The sequence below is a fragment of the Montipora capricornis genome, chromosome 2, assembly GCF_036669925.1.
Source record: "Montipora capricornis isolate CH-2021 chromosome 2, ASM3666992v2, whole genome shotgun sequence".
NCBI classification, from domain to species: domain Eukaryota; kingdom Metazoa; phylum Cnidaria; class Anthozoa; order Scleractinia; family Acroporidae; genus Montipora; species Montipora capricornis.
Genome location: NC_090884.1, coordinates 64,556,967 through 64,573,078, shown reverse-complemented (window position 1 = coordinate 64,573,078; position 16,112 = coordinate 64,556,967). Strand labels below are relative to the sequence as shown.

The 16,112-nt window shown below is 39.6% G+C and overlaps 2 protein-coding genes across 4 annotated transcripts in view; one reads left to right on the top strand and one right to left on the bottom strand.

The window, feature by feature from the left end:
• LOC138031474 (TNF receptor-associated factor 2-like) overlaps window positions 1-16,112 on the bottom strand; it is a 527,459-nt gene that overhangs the window by 346,903 nt on the left and 164,444 nt on the right. The gene's annotated exons all lie outside the window — the stretch shown is intronic.
• Window positions 1-16,112, top strand: part of LOC138031406 (E3 ubiquitin-protein ligase rnf213-alpha-like) — a 105,440-nt gene that overhangs the window by 8,376 nt on the left and 80,952 nt on the right. For all 3 annotated transcript variants that reach the window (XM_068879116.1, XM_068879105.1, XM_068879109.1), the window contains 11 exons: window positions 3,367-3,455; window positions 3,809-4,552; window positions 4,655-4,860; window positions 5,656-5,945; window positions 7,179-7,444; window positions 10,849-11,088; window positions 11,946-12,150; window positions 12,972-13,030; window positions 13,382-13,685; window positions 14,789-14,887; window positions 15,950-16,066. In XM_068879116.1, coding sequence (XP_068735217.1) covers window positions 3,367-3,455; window positions 3,809-4,552; window positions 4,655-4,860; window positions 5,656-5,945; window positions 7,179-7,444; window positions 10,849-11,088; window positions 11,946-12,150; window positions 12,972-13,030; window positions 13,382-13,685; window positions 14,789-14,887; window positions 15,950-16,066 — 2,619 coding nt within the window. The remainder of the gene's footprint in view (window positions 1-3,366; window positions 3,456-3,808; window positions 4,553-4,654; window positions 4,861-5,655; window positions 5,946-7,178; window positions 7,445-10,848; window positions 11,089-11,945; window positions 12,151-12,971; window positions 13,031-13,381; window positions 13,686-14,788; window positions 14,888-15,949; window positions 16,067-16,112) is intronic.

The window sequence follows — 16,112 nt, the reverse complement described above, 5'->3', positions numbered from 1 at the left end:
TCGACGAAAGGACAGAACAGAAAAACAACGGCAGCAAATGTTAAGAACCCAACTGGCCAAAGGCAAACCAGCTGACTATTTACAAGTGCAGCTAAGAAGTTGAACCAGGGATCACCAGGATCAAATTCCAAAAGTGGTCAGAACGGGTCTTGAACCTGGGATGTTCGATCTCAAGGAGAGCGCCCTTACCACTGGGCCACTCCTTCCATTTCTCCGTCGTCAGGGCCCTGAATAAGGCCTTAGTTGTGAAGGATAACAAGTCCTCAGAGATGCCAGTTTTCAGTTCATTGCAATAAAAGCCCTCTCCCCAAAACGCCTGGAGCTAGTTGGGGGCATTTCGGTGGTTGACCTTCCCGCTTCCTTATTGTCGTTAGAACTCGTTTCACTCCACACCGAGGTGAAAATGTTCCTCTGGACTGCTGGCATAGTGTTCGCTACAGCATCCACCATTAATTTCTCGAGATCTGAGGGTAATTCTCCACTGCCCGCTGATTGGATCGGACCAGACGGCAAGTTGTCAGCCTAAGGACAACAGAAGGCGGCCACTGACTCGTACCTTCGAACGTGAATCTCTCTTGCTCTAATGACATTTGAAAGCACTTACGCTTTTTGATATTCCGTCGTTCATGCTCTACAGTTAAATAACAGACTCCAGGAGACGAGAAACATCGCCGACTAAATATGCAAATTTCTGACGTTCTCGTTGTTGTCGCCGTTGTCGTTGCTAAAGCTCCCTATGGCAATCAATGGGAGAGGGTGTAGGAGAAAATCAGGCATCTGTCAAATTTCCTGTAACGTTTATGCAAACTCTTTGCTCATTCGTGTTTGTCACGGTCACATATCTGGATGGATCACAACTTTGATTTACGATGCGGAAGGCCTCCGTCAAAAATAAAATCGTCCACCTTAGTTTCGATAGCATCAAATTCTTGCAACTCATCCTAATAGCTGTTTGTTTGTGGACTTTATTCTTCAGTAGTGATTTGACCACTGAGCTTTTCCCTGGAGATAAACCCTGGTTTGCTTTTCTCTTTTAGTGGCGTGCTGATTTAATTCTTCCTGGCTACTCCTTTTCATATTCTTCGTGTCTTCTTGAAAATGGCTGCTGATCGATTGGGTGAAATGGTTTGGCGTATGCGTGATGTGTTGGCCACACCGGGTTGGTGTTAGCGTGTGTCGCCTTGATTTTTTTGTTGTTTTTCTTCTTGAAAGACCGAAAAAGCTAGGGTTAAATTTATCAATATTTCTACATTTTTCTTCCGCAAGGCATGCAGAGCACATGGGATTGAAGTGGGGATTTTTCGATATGAATACCCACTTGTTGCAGAGAAACGGTGATTTCTCTTTTTCACTGATAACTTGATTATGTTCACGTAAGAAAAATAAGAACTGTATTCGATTTTTAGATTCTCTTTGCGAAGTCGGCAAAAACACAATCGGATTGTTGGTGGTCTTCTTGCTACGAACAGTTCTCCCTTAAGAGCAAAACATTCTGGTACCACATTTTTCTTCCTAATCGGTGTTTGGTTTGACGCAACTTAAACAGCCATGTACAAAATATTTGTGAAATGAACAAGACAGGTGGGCGGTGGTTTTTGACACTTAACAGGACATAAGGGCGTAAAAGAGAAATATAGGGCTAATTGAAATTAGCAAGGGTTACTCCTATCTTTAAAAAGGTTCTAGACTGGGAAAAAATTCAAAATCCTCTATCCACTTCAGTTTGGTTTTAGGGAAAATTGTTTTACTATGCATGCACTTATTTTGATCACTGAATCTATTCGCCAGTCCATTGATAATAACGAATTTGGTTGTGGTATTTTCATTAATTTGAAAAAAAGCCTTTGACACAAAATAAAGTTATTGTTTGTTTGTTTGTTTGTTTGACGGTCAATCGCAGAATCCTATTAACTAAGCTCAACCATGACGGAATAAGAGGTAATGCAATTGAATGGTTTCAATCTTATCTATCCTACAGACTGCAATATGTATGTGTTAATGGTCATAACTCAATTTCTCGACCAGTAATTTGTGGTCTTCCCCAAGGATTCATTCTAGGACTCCTTTTATTCTTAATATATGTAAACAAGCAGCCCAACTCCTCAAGCCTACCAACATTTCACTTATTTGCTGATGATACTAACCTTTATCTCTCCATTAAAAACCTCAACCAACTTGAAGTTACTCTAAATCAAGAACTCAAATCTGTTGCTGACTGGATGAAGTGCAATCGCTTAGCGCTTAGTATCTCAAAAACTAAGACTTATCCTCTTCACTCAAACAAATTTAAACCTGTCCAGTCTTTTCGCGTTAAAATTGATGCTGAATGTATTAAACAAGTCGACTCGGCTAAGTACCTAGGGGTAATTTTTGATGTGAATCTAACGTGGAAAAGCACATTAATGAACTTTGTTTCAAATTGTCCACGACCGTGGGTACCACTCTGCACCCCTCTTTAAATATCTCAACTTGCTTGACATTAACCCTTTAAGCCCCGAGGGGTTCCCCATTGACGAGTAAAATCGTCTGGCGTTAGACAGAGTAAAATCTATAAGTGCCATTTGGCACTATCGGGGCTGAAAGGGTTAAACGGGGACATAGTTTTTTCACGCTGTTAGCTTAACCCTTTAAGCCCCGAGGGTTCCCAATTGACGAGTTAAATCGTCTGGCGTTAGACAGAGTAAAATCTATAAGTGCCATTTGGCACTATCGGGGCTGAAAGGGTTAATGATATCATCAAATCATCATCTTTTAATGAATATTTCACTTTCGCCTCTTCTGTTCACTCCTACTCCACTCGCCAGTCTTGTGATGACCATCTTTGTCTCTTCTGCTAACACTACCCAATATGGTTCACGTTCGTTAAAATTCCCTGGCTCTCGTCTTTGGAATTCTTTGCCCTCGTCTGTCACTAAGTCAAATTCTCTTTCACTATTTCGTAACACCCTCAAGAACTCTATGCTTTTAAACTCTTACAATCCTTAATTACACGCCGAGCGTATGAAGAAATACTTTTTATCCTAAAAAACGAAATTTTCTCTGTGTCCACTTTGCATGTATGCTTTTTTTGCTGGGGTCATCCACTATATTAGCCACTGCTACTTGGATGATCCCAACTCACTCATTATTTGTGCTTATTTTCCAACTATTTTTAATCTGTACTGATTTATTTGTTGTTTTGAATTGAGTTAAATAAATTATCTGATCTGATCTCTCCCCAGTCATAATCGATTTCAGCACCGGCTCTGCTAAAAGGGGAGGACATTACAGTCACATAGACCAATGTTTATGCTCCATTTTTCTTCTGAATAACACACGTTAGAGAGAATGTATTTTTCTGCTTAATTGTGTGTTTTTAAAATGCAGGTAATGCAAGAATCTGGCCCTGAAGCTGAGAAGATAAGTGGAAAGGTTGAGATTGTTAATAAGGAGGAAATGCAACTGTCAGACTTAAAGTGAGTCATTAATCTTGTGTTTTTATGTCTGAATATGTTAATCTCTCCATTTGACACTGACTGACTGAGGTGGAAGAACAACCGACTCACCGGCTAAAGGGATGGCCGAGAAACATTCAAAATGTTACATCAAAATATAAGAATATGATTTGGAAACCATTATAAAGCCAAAGGTATTTGCAGCACAACTATTATAGCTGTGTTGGCTAGTAATATCTGGTCACAAAGTAAACGGTAGCTTTTAAAGCGACTTTCCTTCTTTTTTCGGAGTATCGTTGCCTTCGTCATGCCTAAGTGGCGTGCTTGCATTTATAGATGACGTACGGTTTTTTTTAATATTATTCATCGTATAGAACGGAGGAAGAAAGCTTGACAAACCTTAAATCCACCGATACCTTCACAACAATCACCGAGGACATGAAAGCCACCAGTGGATACGCTGATGATACCCAAACCAGTGACGAAGCAAAAGAGGTCATTCTCTTCTCAAGCAAAGAAAACGACGTATTCAAAAATGGTGATAATGGGAAGGGCATTATGGAGAAGAACCATCGTAATAATGAAGAGCGCACTCCCTTCGATGGCCATGAAAATAGAGATGAGACTGCTCTTAGAGGGTGTCTAGAAAGAAAACAAGAGGAGAATGATGCCGTGCAAGGTCAAGATGGGTCGTCACAAGCTCCTACTGGCAACAGGCATCCGGTGCCTCCAACAGTTGAGAAAATGGATGGCACTTGCGACAATGCTGATGGAAAGGATCTCAAACCAAGGGATCAACTGAACAAAGATGCCTCTGATGAAAAGGCAGACGAGAGTACAAAGAATGGAAAATTGGCAAATACTGAGGTTATCGATGCAACAAGTTGCTCAGGTGATAATAGAGCACCGCCAAAACACAGCTCGCTACATACCCATGGAAATAACAGCTCACGCAAAGGAGAGAATGACCCCAAAGGAAACTACGTTCATGTTGTTTTTCATGCTTTGCTGACGCCGACCTTTTCAGTAGATTTTCACCGAGGGCAAAAAGTTGTTCTGCGTGGAGGCACACCCTTTTCTTGGAATGCAACGAAACAAATTCAGATGACTGTAGTAAGGTACAAATTAATATCTCTTTCTCGTGAATTTTTTTGGAGTCTACTATACTTATCAAACAGTACATTTATTACCTCCTGCTCTTCTCTTTCAATCCTTTTTAGGGAAGTGGCAAATGGATATTACGTTTTAAAAGGCGAAGCTAAATTAACTTTGCAACAGGTTAAGTGTAAGATTCCATACAAGTACGTAGTTGTGGGGCCGGGAAGGAAAGATCTTCAGTGGGAGTGCCTCATTGATTGTAAAGCCGTTAAGCCTGCCCACGTAAACCGTTGCCTTAACATCTCCGGGGATTTCCACAAGCCCCATGGTAAGTGCAGTGATGAATTACATTGGAAATTTTGCATCAGTGAATACTAAATGTTCGGGACATTAAAAACCAAAAAAATTAATGTGCGTTGGACGTTACTAAAAGAGGCAAGGGTAAGTAAAAGAATTCTATATATTGATGTGGAAAGTTAGCAAGACTCGTTTCATTGATTCAATTCGCTACCGTTAATAGTCCAAGAGCACCCAACGAGTAAATGAAACCAAAAGCCTTTGAGAGACATTTCGAGGCTCCTTGTAATGTATGACGGCTGTCTAAAGAGATATTTTTATCACCTAGAAGAATCTGATCTGTTTGGATATCTTAGCTGAAAACTGAAGCGTCCGAAAATGAAGTCTTCATTGAAGAAACTGTAAGCTGAAAGTATCCTCTGAAAACTTCCCAGAGAACCATTTACTCATCCGAAACTGCGAGGTGACCCTTTTAAGTGCAAAAAATTGCAAAAAAATTCCCTTCCGAAAACGTAAGGGAGTACTTTTGCCTAGTTGAGAATATTTTAGGTGATTTTTTAGTAAAAAAGACTACAACTGTTTCGTAACGTAGTACCAAGAGTTTTAGGATAGTTTGACTCTCCCGAACACATATTTCACCGAAGATTATCTTAATGTGCATCTAATGATGTTAAGCCCCTTGTTACGTCTCCATTTTACAGTGTCACAGTCTTTGAAAAAGGTTTGTGTTTTCCGTACGTTAGGTTGTCTTTTTTTAATTATCTCAGTAATTTATTAAAAATGTTGACAGTTTTATCTTTTGTGACATTTGAACGTTCACATGCAGGTACATGGAATCAATACGATGATGCAATCTTTAGTGAACCGAGCTTATGGGCGTCCATTTGTAATCGGTTTCCTTGGTTGGCTAACTCTGTTCAGGGTCCTGCAGAAGGACGAAGAATGGCTATGCTGGTTATGCTTCCTGACTGGGACAGCATCTCCTTGGAAGAAAAAATGAGTGGTCACTCTGTCTTAAGAGAAATCAATGCAGTCGTTTACTGTATGTCAAGGGACATGTTTGAGAATGGAGGAGACTATTTTCAGCGCGATATCAGTGGTTTCACCGTTGGAAAGGTTAGTGCAGCATAATGCCTACAAGCAAAAGGCGTAAGCATCCTTCTTAGGAAAAGCTTAGCAAACAACAACAACAACAACAACAACAACAACAAAACAGATAAAAGCAGCATTTTGATAGAAATAGCGAGGCAAAAGTTCAGTTGAAATACTTGTAAAGAGTTTCAACCTGCAACACATTTTTGAGAAAAGGGGTGCCGGCGATGGTTTAAAAATATAATTGGCAGGAAAAATATCGTTTAATTAGAAGCCACCCTTTGCAGTGTGTGACGACCACTTCTCTTTTTCTTAGTAGAATCTTGACTTGACTTGAGTGAATCACTTAAGGTTAGCCTGTGTGCATCCGCCTCCCCTCCCCCCCCCCCCACTCGCAAAAAATCGGGGAGCGAGGTGAAGAGGCGGATCTACCAAGGCTACTTAATGTTTCTCAAACTAGTTTTAGCACCTTAAGGAAACTGTACTGATTTTTAAGGGGATTGACTCTAACACGTTTTACCACCAAACATCCAGTTTTTTTGTGAAATTTGAAACAATAATTTTTGCCTAACTGATTGACAAAGAGTGACGCACTAGCTTACTATAGCGATCAGGAGAGACATCTTAAATCACCCTATATTTTATCTTGTATCTTCAAAATGAACCGGGCGACCCCCATTTTTTTGTTTGGAGGTGATCAGACGGTGAAGATTTAACTCATTGCAAAAATAAAAGCAGTTCCCTGGACCAGATTCAGAGATGGAAAGTTAAAGGTGGCTCTGCATACACTTCAGGGAGTTCTACTTTATCGTGCTAATCACTTTCCAGCAAAAAAAAACATAATAAAAAATAAAATAAAATAAGAAGAACAAAAGTAAAAAAGGAGGACACAATCTTTTAAACAAAATACTGGGTATTTTTAGATAACTCTCACGTTACTACGGTGGTTTACTACCTGACGTCACAATAAGCAATAACTAGTATTTCCTATGGCACCATAAGGTTTTCCTTTGCGCGTGAATGTGTTGTATAGTCAATCCTTCTAATTGTTGAACCTTATCCCCCCACCCCCCTCCCCAAAAGACAGTTATACTCCCATTTTAGGAATGGATCACAAATTTAGAAAAAAAAATCGAAACAATATATTTGCAGAATAAATTCAATGTCCCATAATATACTTAAAATATAGGGATTGTGACCACTAATGAAGACCTTCATAAAAACGAATTTGGTCAATTTAATTTTCTTTCGATCAAGGTACTTCACGAATACCTTTCTGCCCGACTGTATCGAAACGTGAACATCCTACAAACTGTGGATAATGCCGATGAATCACAAAATAAGCGAGTGGTTACTTCAGTAATGATTGCATCCCTTATCTGTCGTCACGAAATGACGTTGCTGAGAGATGACGAGCTAAGAGACTTATTGAGGTGTCTAGCCACATATGGTGACCCACAGAACAAAGCTTGCAGCGGGTTTGACGCCGTATTGCGTCATTTCCCCAGTGAAAAGAACTTCAGGTAATCTACTACTAACATTGCTGATCACTGGAGTCTTTGAAATGCCAGTGCATTGGAGAGGGCGGGGGGGGGGGGGAGGGGGGTGTCCCTTAACTACAGAAAGGCAATGGTTGCTAAGGAAGCTTTTTAGTCAAGAGCTCTACAGAAGAAGGTTGCACGAATGGTTCTTTGAAGTAACTTTTTCAATGGAAATCTGACATCACTTCAATCAGAAGGCACATGCGCAACTAGTCCCAGTCCTCTGCGGTGCGTTTCAGTGACAAACATGTGAAAACTCTTAGGAAGCAAAAGAAGATGCGGTTTTTCAATGGATGGGAACCGTCCCATCATGTTTCATAAACTGTAGCATGGAATATCTATTTGGACAAAAAATTGACCTGATATTTTAAAAATTGTATCAAAGGAGGTCCTTAGGACGTCATAATTTTTTTTATAAATAATTTTATTAAAATTCTCGCTACAGATTTTGTGTTGGAATGTTCTCATACTCTTGCGTTAAAAATTGTCACGTGATTTACCAATTATGGTTTTGAGCAGAAACGGAAATGTTCAATAGTGGGCAACTATTCACCGACGTGGAGGTGGCTAGTGGTGGATATTACTACCCACCGACACTGAGATGAATAGTTGTTTTAGTATATACCAGAAACCCATAAGGGTTGAAACGTGTAACGCGCGTTCACAGCTTCTGAATATTCAGTGCTAAGTACCATATTTGGAAACCCCTCGCTCCAATTTCGCACGAGAACATTGGTGGTATTGCGTCACGGGCTTCTTGCGAACTGATGGGTTAATGTTTCTCTCTTGTTGTTCCAAATATGGTACTTAGCAAATTGAATATTCAGAAGCTTGTTTCCCAGCACACAAGGGGCCGTTACACGTTTCAACCCTTATGGGTTTCTGTATATACTAAAACAGTGAGACAACATAGCACAAAAAGATGAGTTAACTCATTTTTTTCCTGCAGAGATTACAACATTTTCGGGCGCCAAATTCCGCGCGAGTTGCTCGGAGGTGAATAGCAAAGGACATCCGGAGTTTGAGTAGCCAATCAGCGCGCGCGTTCAACGCTAGTATATACTAAAACACACTTAGCAAAAAAAGGATAACTGACTTGAGAAATGACTATTTGAAGTGGTCCATAGCAACGGTTTGGTAGTTAAGAGCCACCCCTTCCTTAAATAGTTACATCCACATACAACAATTGCCTAGAAGCGACAGTGCATGTGGGACTTTATGAAAGACAAGGGTAGTGGTCAGCAGGGTGCTTTAATGTATAATTTAAAATTTTGATATTACAGGTTGATAGAGAATAAATATTAAGTTATAAATTATTTTTTGTATAGTTATTAATAGTTAAATTTTGGCATTTTTCTGGCGGGTTGAGTGTGAAATCGTTGTTCTGATGTTCTCGCTGTATGCAATGCAGACAGACTTGGATGGTCATTTCAACTGTATATCACTGTGTGCAAGACAAATATCCGCCACCATACATTCACCTTTTACTTCACAAAACCCCTCTTTTTAAGAAAAAAGGAGTATTATCACGGAGCCTCGGCGAAAATAAAAAAAATGACGACGACAAACCGCAACTCAGGAGCTTAGCGCTGGCTAGCAGTTTAAAGTTGAGACAGTTTTTGTGTTTACTTTGGTAGTAAAAGATGTACTCGAGTGACCATATTTGTTGGGAGGAGGGAAGTTATAGGTTATTTAAATAATAACTTATTTATCTTATTTGAGTTTTTCATTTATTCCAAAAAAGAAAGCACAGATTAAAGTTTACATAGATACAGTCAATTGCCGAAGCCAGAGGCTTATATGTTAAAGATCATAGGGGAGACTAGGCGAACTACCAGATGGCAAGCAGAAAAACAAAAGACTATAAATATGATACCTAATGCTAACAATTAATCTTATGAGAAAGAATTCGAAGGCATTATGAGAGGAATTATGGTTCATGGCTAAACGAAACGTTATATGATAGTTTACAAGGACTTGAAATAATCTATGAGTTTACTTTTGTAGTTTGAAAGATTGAGAAAATTGTGTAATGCATGAAAGAGGAATCATTCCAAATTCGGGGACCGTGTACCCGTAAAGAGAAAGAGTATTGATGAGTATGGAGATGTAAGTTATCTTTCTGCACCTGTAAAATATTGATGGCAATCAGAATTAAGTTTGAAGAGAGACGAGAGAGGAATGGGCAAGCGCGTTTGCATATGAAGGAAAACGAAACAGAAACTTGGGGCTTTTAAATATTGAATATATTTGGAATGTTTAATGTGCTAAATAGAGGGTAGGTATGTCGGCGGGTGGGAGAGTGAGTAATGAATCTTAGGGCTTTCCTTTGGAGAAAAAAGATTGGTTGTACATGAGAGGGATATAGAGGGACATGTGGAGGCCCAAACGATAGACCAGTATTAGAGAATTATATAATGTGTAAAGAGAATTTGTAAGAAAAAAAAAAACTGACGACATTTGGTAATGATCCCGATGGATTTAGCAACTTTGGAAGAAATCGCTTTGATATGTGGTTGCCATGACAGGTTTTGATGGATGTCACCGAAAAATCTTGTGTTTTCTTTAGTCTGTTGTTATCAATGGTGATAGAAAGACCATCAAGATTAATTGTCTTTCTCGGAGAGTGAAATAAGATAAATTTTGTCTTATCAGGATGCAGAGTTAGTTTGTTAGTTTTGAACCAAGTCGCCAATGGGGAAGTTCATAGTTAACGATATTAATTAGTCTTGAGATGTTATTCTGAAAAGAAAATGTTGGTGTCATCTGAAAAAGGATAAATGAGAGGTACTTTGAAGATGTAAATATGTGCCATTGATGAGATAGAAGTGGTCCTAGTACAGAACCCTGGGGATACCACATTTAAATTGGAAGCAGTGGAGATTTAAAGGAGTCAATTTGAACATATTGAAAACGAGAGTTGAGGTAATTATGCATCCAGTTTAGAGAGGAGCCTCGTGTACCATAGAAATTGGGCAAAGATAACTGATTCCTGTTTTATTTCTTGGCTCATCTTAAAAGACTAAACTAAGAATAATTTCATGTATCATAAACATATATACGGGAAGAAAGATCAATTTGGAGCCTCGGTAAATGACACGGATGAGGACTTGCCTTTTGCCGCCAAAACGTCAATCTCAGATTTCACGTGACTCTAGTCATTTAGGTTAGGCGGTTAGCGGGAGTAGAAATGCCCCTATTTCCTCATTTAAACTCCCCACCCCCAAATCCTCACGGTCATGTCTTTTGTTGATTAGACTGTTTAATTAATGCCATCAAGATGACTTGATGTATAGTAGCACCTGAGTAAGGAGAATGAGTGTGCAGTGTAATCGTAATCATTACTTTACCAGCAACGATCATTCTAACTTTAAATGTTATTGTAGATTGTTGGCCGACAACTTGTTGAGCCTTTGCACATATGTAATAAAGGATCGCCCGGGCATCTCTGACTGGCTATTCGCGATTCCTTTGCTTCATTTTCTCTCCGGGACTGCTAAACCCTACTTGGCAGACATTCTCTTTTCTAATGTAACACCTCCTGAAATGAAAGATCTAGAGGACTCCTGGTGGGGATCACAAGGACTGAATCTCATCGGTGTTCGACAAGAAGCTGAAAGATCGAGGTATGGACTTTCTTGTTATCAGTAATCAAGAGTGTTTTAGGAGTCATTATAAAAAATAACAATAACAATCTTCAACTAAAACATGGCCCTCGTAGTTCTCAATGGGAACTCCGTGCCCTAACCTTTGAGAACAGTATGCGAGTTCTTAAACGTCCCACAACTTTATTTAAAAACAAGAGCTGTGAGACAGGGCTTATAGTGTATAGCGTCCATGAATAACCTTAAAACCAGCTGAGTGCCCTTAAAAATGGCCATTTTACAGAACGGACATTCAGTCCCGTAAATTATGACAGTGTTTAAGAAGGCAGTTGGGATTTTTGTCTATGATATGGCAAAAATATTTGCACCAACACTTAAACAAGCGGGGATGGTGAAAAATTAAATGCGTTGCAAGTTTTTCCATCCAACCATGATGCAATACAAAGAACTAAGCCCTTATTCGTTGCAAACAGTGGGCGAATGTTTACCGTTTCACAGATTTTCTCAAACAATGAAAAGTTTTAAGTGGGTGTCTACTTCTCGTCCTAGCCCACACTAATTAAGCATTGCTGATTTAGATTTTTTTCTCTGCGTGCTTGAATTGTTTCAACGACGAGTGTTGGTTCGACCATGATCTGCCACATGGTAGTCCATGCAATTCTTTATCAACTAAGAAAGCTGACTGCACAAGTTGCACACAAATATTTGACACGGACAATATGCTCCCATGTCTTAAACGCAAAACCGTTGAAAAGGAAGGAAGGATGAGCATTATAAGAAACACAAAATTAAACAGCTTCTCTTTATCCGTATACACGTACACTCCATCAACCAAAGCGTTGTTATCATAATATTAAAACGATGTCATGTTATTTCAGCATTCACTCTCCGGTACATCTATTTCGCGAGCTTGCCCCATTGTTTGAGGTCGATCCTTTATTCAAAAGAACGTTTCTGTTGGCACTTCCCATTCGTGACATTGCTAATGTGCTGCAGTGGAAGATATTTCCTCTACATGAAGTGTGTTGGGCACTTGCGCGGATCGTGAGAGAAAAAGACCCACCTTTATTGTCTTCAGAAGAGGTACAGCGTCTTTTAGGGAGATCATCATAATGATAATTAGTGTGATCTGTATTATTGGGAACATTCTGTATCCCGCGTAAGGTGACCTCAATAAAGCATACCAGGATAAGCAACTACACCCGGCTTTAGCTTAATTCTCATTTCTTCTCTAGTCAATAGTCTACTACAGCAGTTAAATGTCTTCCACACTTCTGTATTCCTTTAACTCTTATTAGCTCAAAGTTAACCATTTCAGCTGAGGTCATTACTTGGATTGGTGAACACTCAGAATATCCGTGTTCCACTATTCTTTGCAAATATTAATTTTTGCGATTTTATTTCTGTACTTCGAATCCTCAGACAGTATTAGGGAGCATACTTAAGAAAAAGACGAAGGCGAGAATTCATTCTGAAAATATAAATATAAATTAGTGAATGCGCACAGGTTGCTTGGAGTTGGTAAACTTGAGGCAAGTATCGTAGTTTGAAGGGCGTTTACGTTTTAGCGTAGTCTCAAATTTTGCCATTGATAACGTCGTTGTTAGGAGAGAGGCAGAAAAATGTTCTTAGATTTATGATGCACATGTGGGACAATTGTTTTTGTCCATAAAACCTATATTTTCAGGCTGTGTCGCTCGCCACCTCGTCGTCTTTTTTTACGTTGCCTTGAACCTAAACGCGAACGTGACCACACAGTGGAATATGCCAACATGGAAGGGTTGTTAAGACCGGAGAGTCAGTCTTCAAAATTTCTTGTGACAAGTTGAATCAACGAGGTTACCAGCGGTTATCTCTTATTAAATTTTCGATCTTCCGTTTCGGGTTTTTTTCCTTTTATTTAGTGGTCCTCCATTGATCATTGGATTGCTGAGGTGTGCGATGAACTTAGCATCCCTGAAAGGTACGTGACACAACGTAACTGTTTTGGTACATGACACACCGGTGTTCCGCAGTAGCTCAATTTACGATAGCTGTGCGTGTGTGCGTGTGTTGACCGTTGATCGTCAATAAAAATAATCTTTATTTTAAAATCAGCTGGTTTGACCTATCAGATTTGGCACAAAAACGCATTTAGGATTACTTTTGTATTGTTGTTGACGAGAGGTATTAAAGTTTATGTCACGAGAAATGCTCACCGTTTTCACAGCGAAGGCACAAGGTTAACGATGTCTTTTGGTTTAAATTTGAGGAACCGAAAAAAGGCCTTATAATGCTATCGTCGTGTGCTGATACCTCTTTTTCTTCCTTAAAGAATGGTGAAATTTTCCTACGAGGCTTTGAAGTCCCTCACTCAGGCTACCTTGCAGCTTTTGAAATATGTACTTGAATTCCACGCTTTGGAGATTCTTCAAAGAAGCTCGACTCTCTGTACCATTTTTAAATTGCTGGGAAGGAGCAGTTATGTTTGTTTCACCTTTTACTCTTCACCTAAAAAAAATCAAAGAAAGGAGGAGGAGTACAAAGTTACATTTCAGGAAGCATTTAACACTTTACTCGTTTCGCTAAAAGAACGTGTTATCTATGGATCAGAAGAGTGGCGACAGGCAGAATTTCAGGTACGGGTTCTCGAGAGACAGTTTTTTGTTTTAATGTCTAATGTACATGCGTTTAAATTAAATCCGATATGTGGAACGTAAGACTATATCTGTACCTGCTTCAACCAGTTAGCGATGGAACGTTGGAAGGAAATGCTGCGATCGGAAGGCGATACTGTGGAACTAGAAGAACCTGAAGAAAAACGTCTCTTTAAAAATAAGCGATTACTTTGTTTAATTTTGGTAGGTTCTTCAGATGAAGTTAGTTTTGGCGCGTTAGTTGACGTAAACAAGGCGTTTTGACACTAATTGACCTGACAAAGAAAAGGAGGCTTTGATTTTCAATACACTTCCAACAGAAACTTTAGGGAATAGATTTATTTAACGTGGGATACAATCATGAAGTCGTGGTCCTCAGCAACCAGATCTAGATAGTTAGGAGTCAACTTTGATTAGGAAGGAAAACCGGAATACCGGAGTAAAAGCCCTTGGAAATCAATCAACCTACACCGCATGGGCGGGAGATATGCACAAAGTCTGCATGACACCCTAAGGAGTACAGCATTCCCATATGATCACCAATCCAGACATTAACCCGTTCAATAGGACATAATAGGGAGCTTACGAAACGAGAACGACGACGGCTACGAGGACTTCATTTAAAATACAAGTTCGCATTGTTTATATCACTACGAAACTATTTCACGTCGTTTCGCGTTAAAGATGTGTAGTAACTGTCGAAGAATTAAACTGGTATGAGTGGGTTGGAAGCGTAGAGAGAGAACTGAAAATTCATCGTCATTTGCTAACGTCCTCCACAGAACCTTGAATTTGGTCGTTTCACGTCGTCATTTAGGAGATGACGGCAAAGAAATGTACCAAAATGTAAAACGCACGTACAGAGCGTGCAGAGGCATTGTTTTTGCTCGCTAAAACCTATTGTTTTGTAGCGTCGTCGTTGCCGTCGGCGTCGTCGTTTCGTAAGCTCCCTAATTACTTTGGTGAACAACGGCAACATCTGTTTTCCTTGGGCAAGCCAAACTCCATTGCGTCTTTCAATTCTTTATTAGACAATTCATCCCTAATAAAGCCATCAATCTTTTTTTTTCTAATTTCATGCAAAGGTGTGGGCAGACTTGCTTTCTACCCGAATGAACGACGAAGGTTTCCAACTCTTTTGGGGCCATGAAGTAAGGAACGTCCTAAACTGTCGTGTAAAACAAGTAAGTTCTGTAGTTAGTAGTGCATTACTAATTTGAATTTGTTGCCTACAGAAAAGTAACCGAGGATAACTAAATACTTGTTCTGTTTTCGTAACTTAAATATCAAGCACCTGCCTTCGTCGTCCCAAGGTCAAGGGCTCGATATTTTCTTAATCCATTTTCAAACTAATATTGACGCTCAGATGAATTCTTTAAGATTGCTAGCACGACAGATTTTCCTTTGATATTTAATTCTGCCTTTGAAGGTATGAAAATAGTTATTTGAAAAATAACCACAATGATCCTCGCAGTTATGAACGGAATTTTTTTGCAATTGCGTAAAGAAGCCTGAAAAATTCAAGACTTCAACGGGGTTTGAACCCGTGACCTCGCGATACCGGTGCGACGCTCTAACCAATGAAACCACTGCGTTCATAACTGCGAGGATCATAGCTTCACTTGATTTCATATCCGCAGATCATATATGATCCATTTCACATATCATTCCATCGTTGAACCACAAGAATGTTGCTCACTAAAAGGCGGCCCGGTGCAGTACGTTAAGCCACAAAAAATGGCAAACAAAACTTGAGTAGAAGCACTTAGTAAAACGTTGCTCTTGATTCAAGTGAAGAGGTCTGAAAATATTCCCAGATGCCCAAACGTTACTCATTCTACGGGACATTTTAGCCTCGCGTGTGTTTATCATGGTTTACTGGTATTGTGCGCAATTTCGCTTTAGGCTTTAGCAAAAACACAGCCTGTTAAGGATTGCAGCATAAGGCGTGGAGTCGACTACCCATTGAAGAGGAATGTTCTAATTACTTTCACTTAAAATCATCGGGCTTCCAAACGGCCGAATGACGTGCGTTAGTGAAGGGATATTGAGATTTAATAGGAGAGATTTAATGGGCAAGCGAGATGTACCTTAGTTTGTCAATATGAGACCTTGGATTACTTGTGGAAGGCAATCTACAATTAATAAATTCTAGTCAGTCAGTTTTGTTGTGTATTTGCAAAATGAGTTTTGTCAACCCGTTGCTCCTCGTAACAACTGTTGTTTCACAATGGTTTGAAATTTAGATAGACAAGACGCATGTTATGGAGTTGTTTTGCCAAATGGACCTTTGGAAGTACCATCGAGAAATCCACGAGGTCTTCATGAAGGCTGCTTTCGAAGCCTTAGAGAATCACAGTGAGGTACGCCGGAATATCCTCCACTGATTATTCTATGGTTTTAGTTATG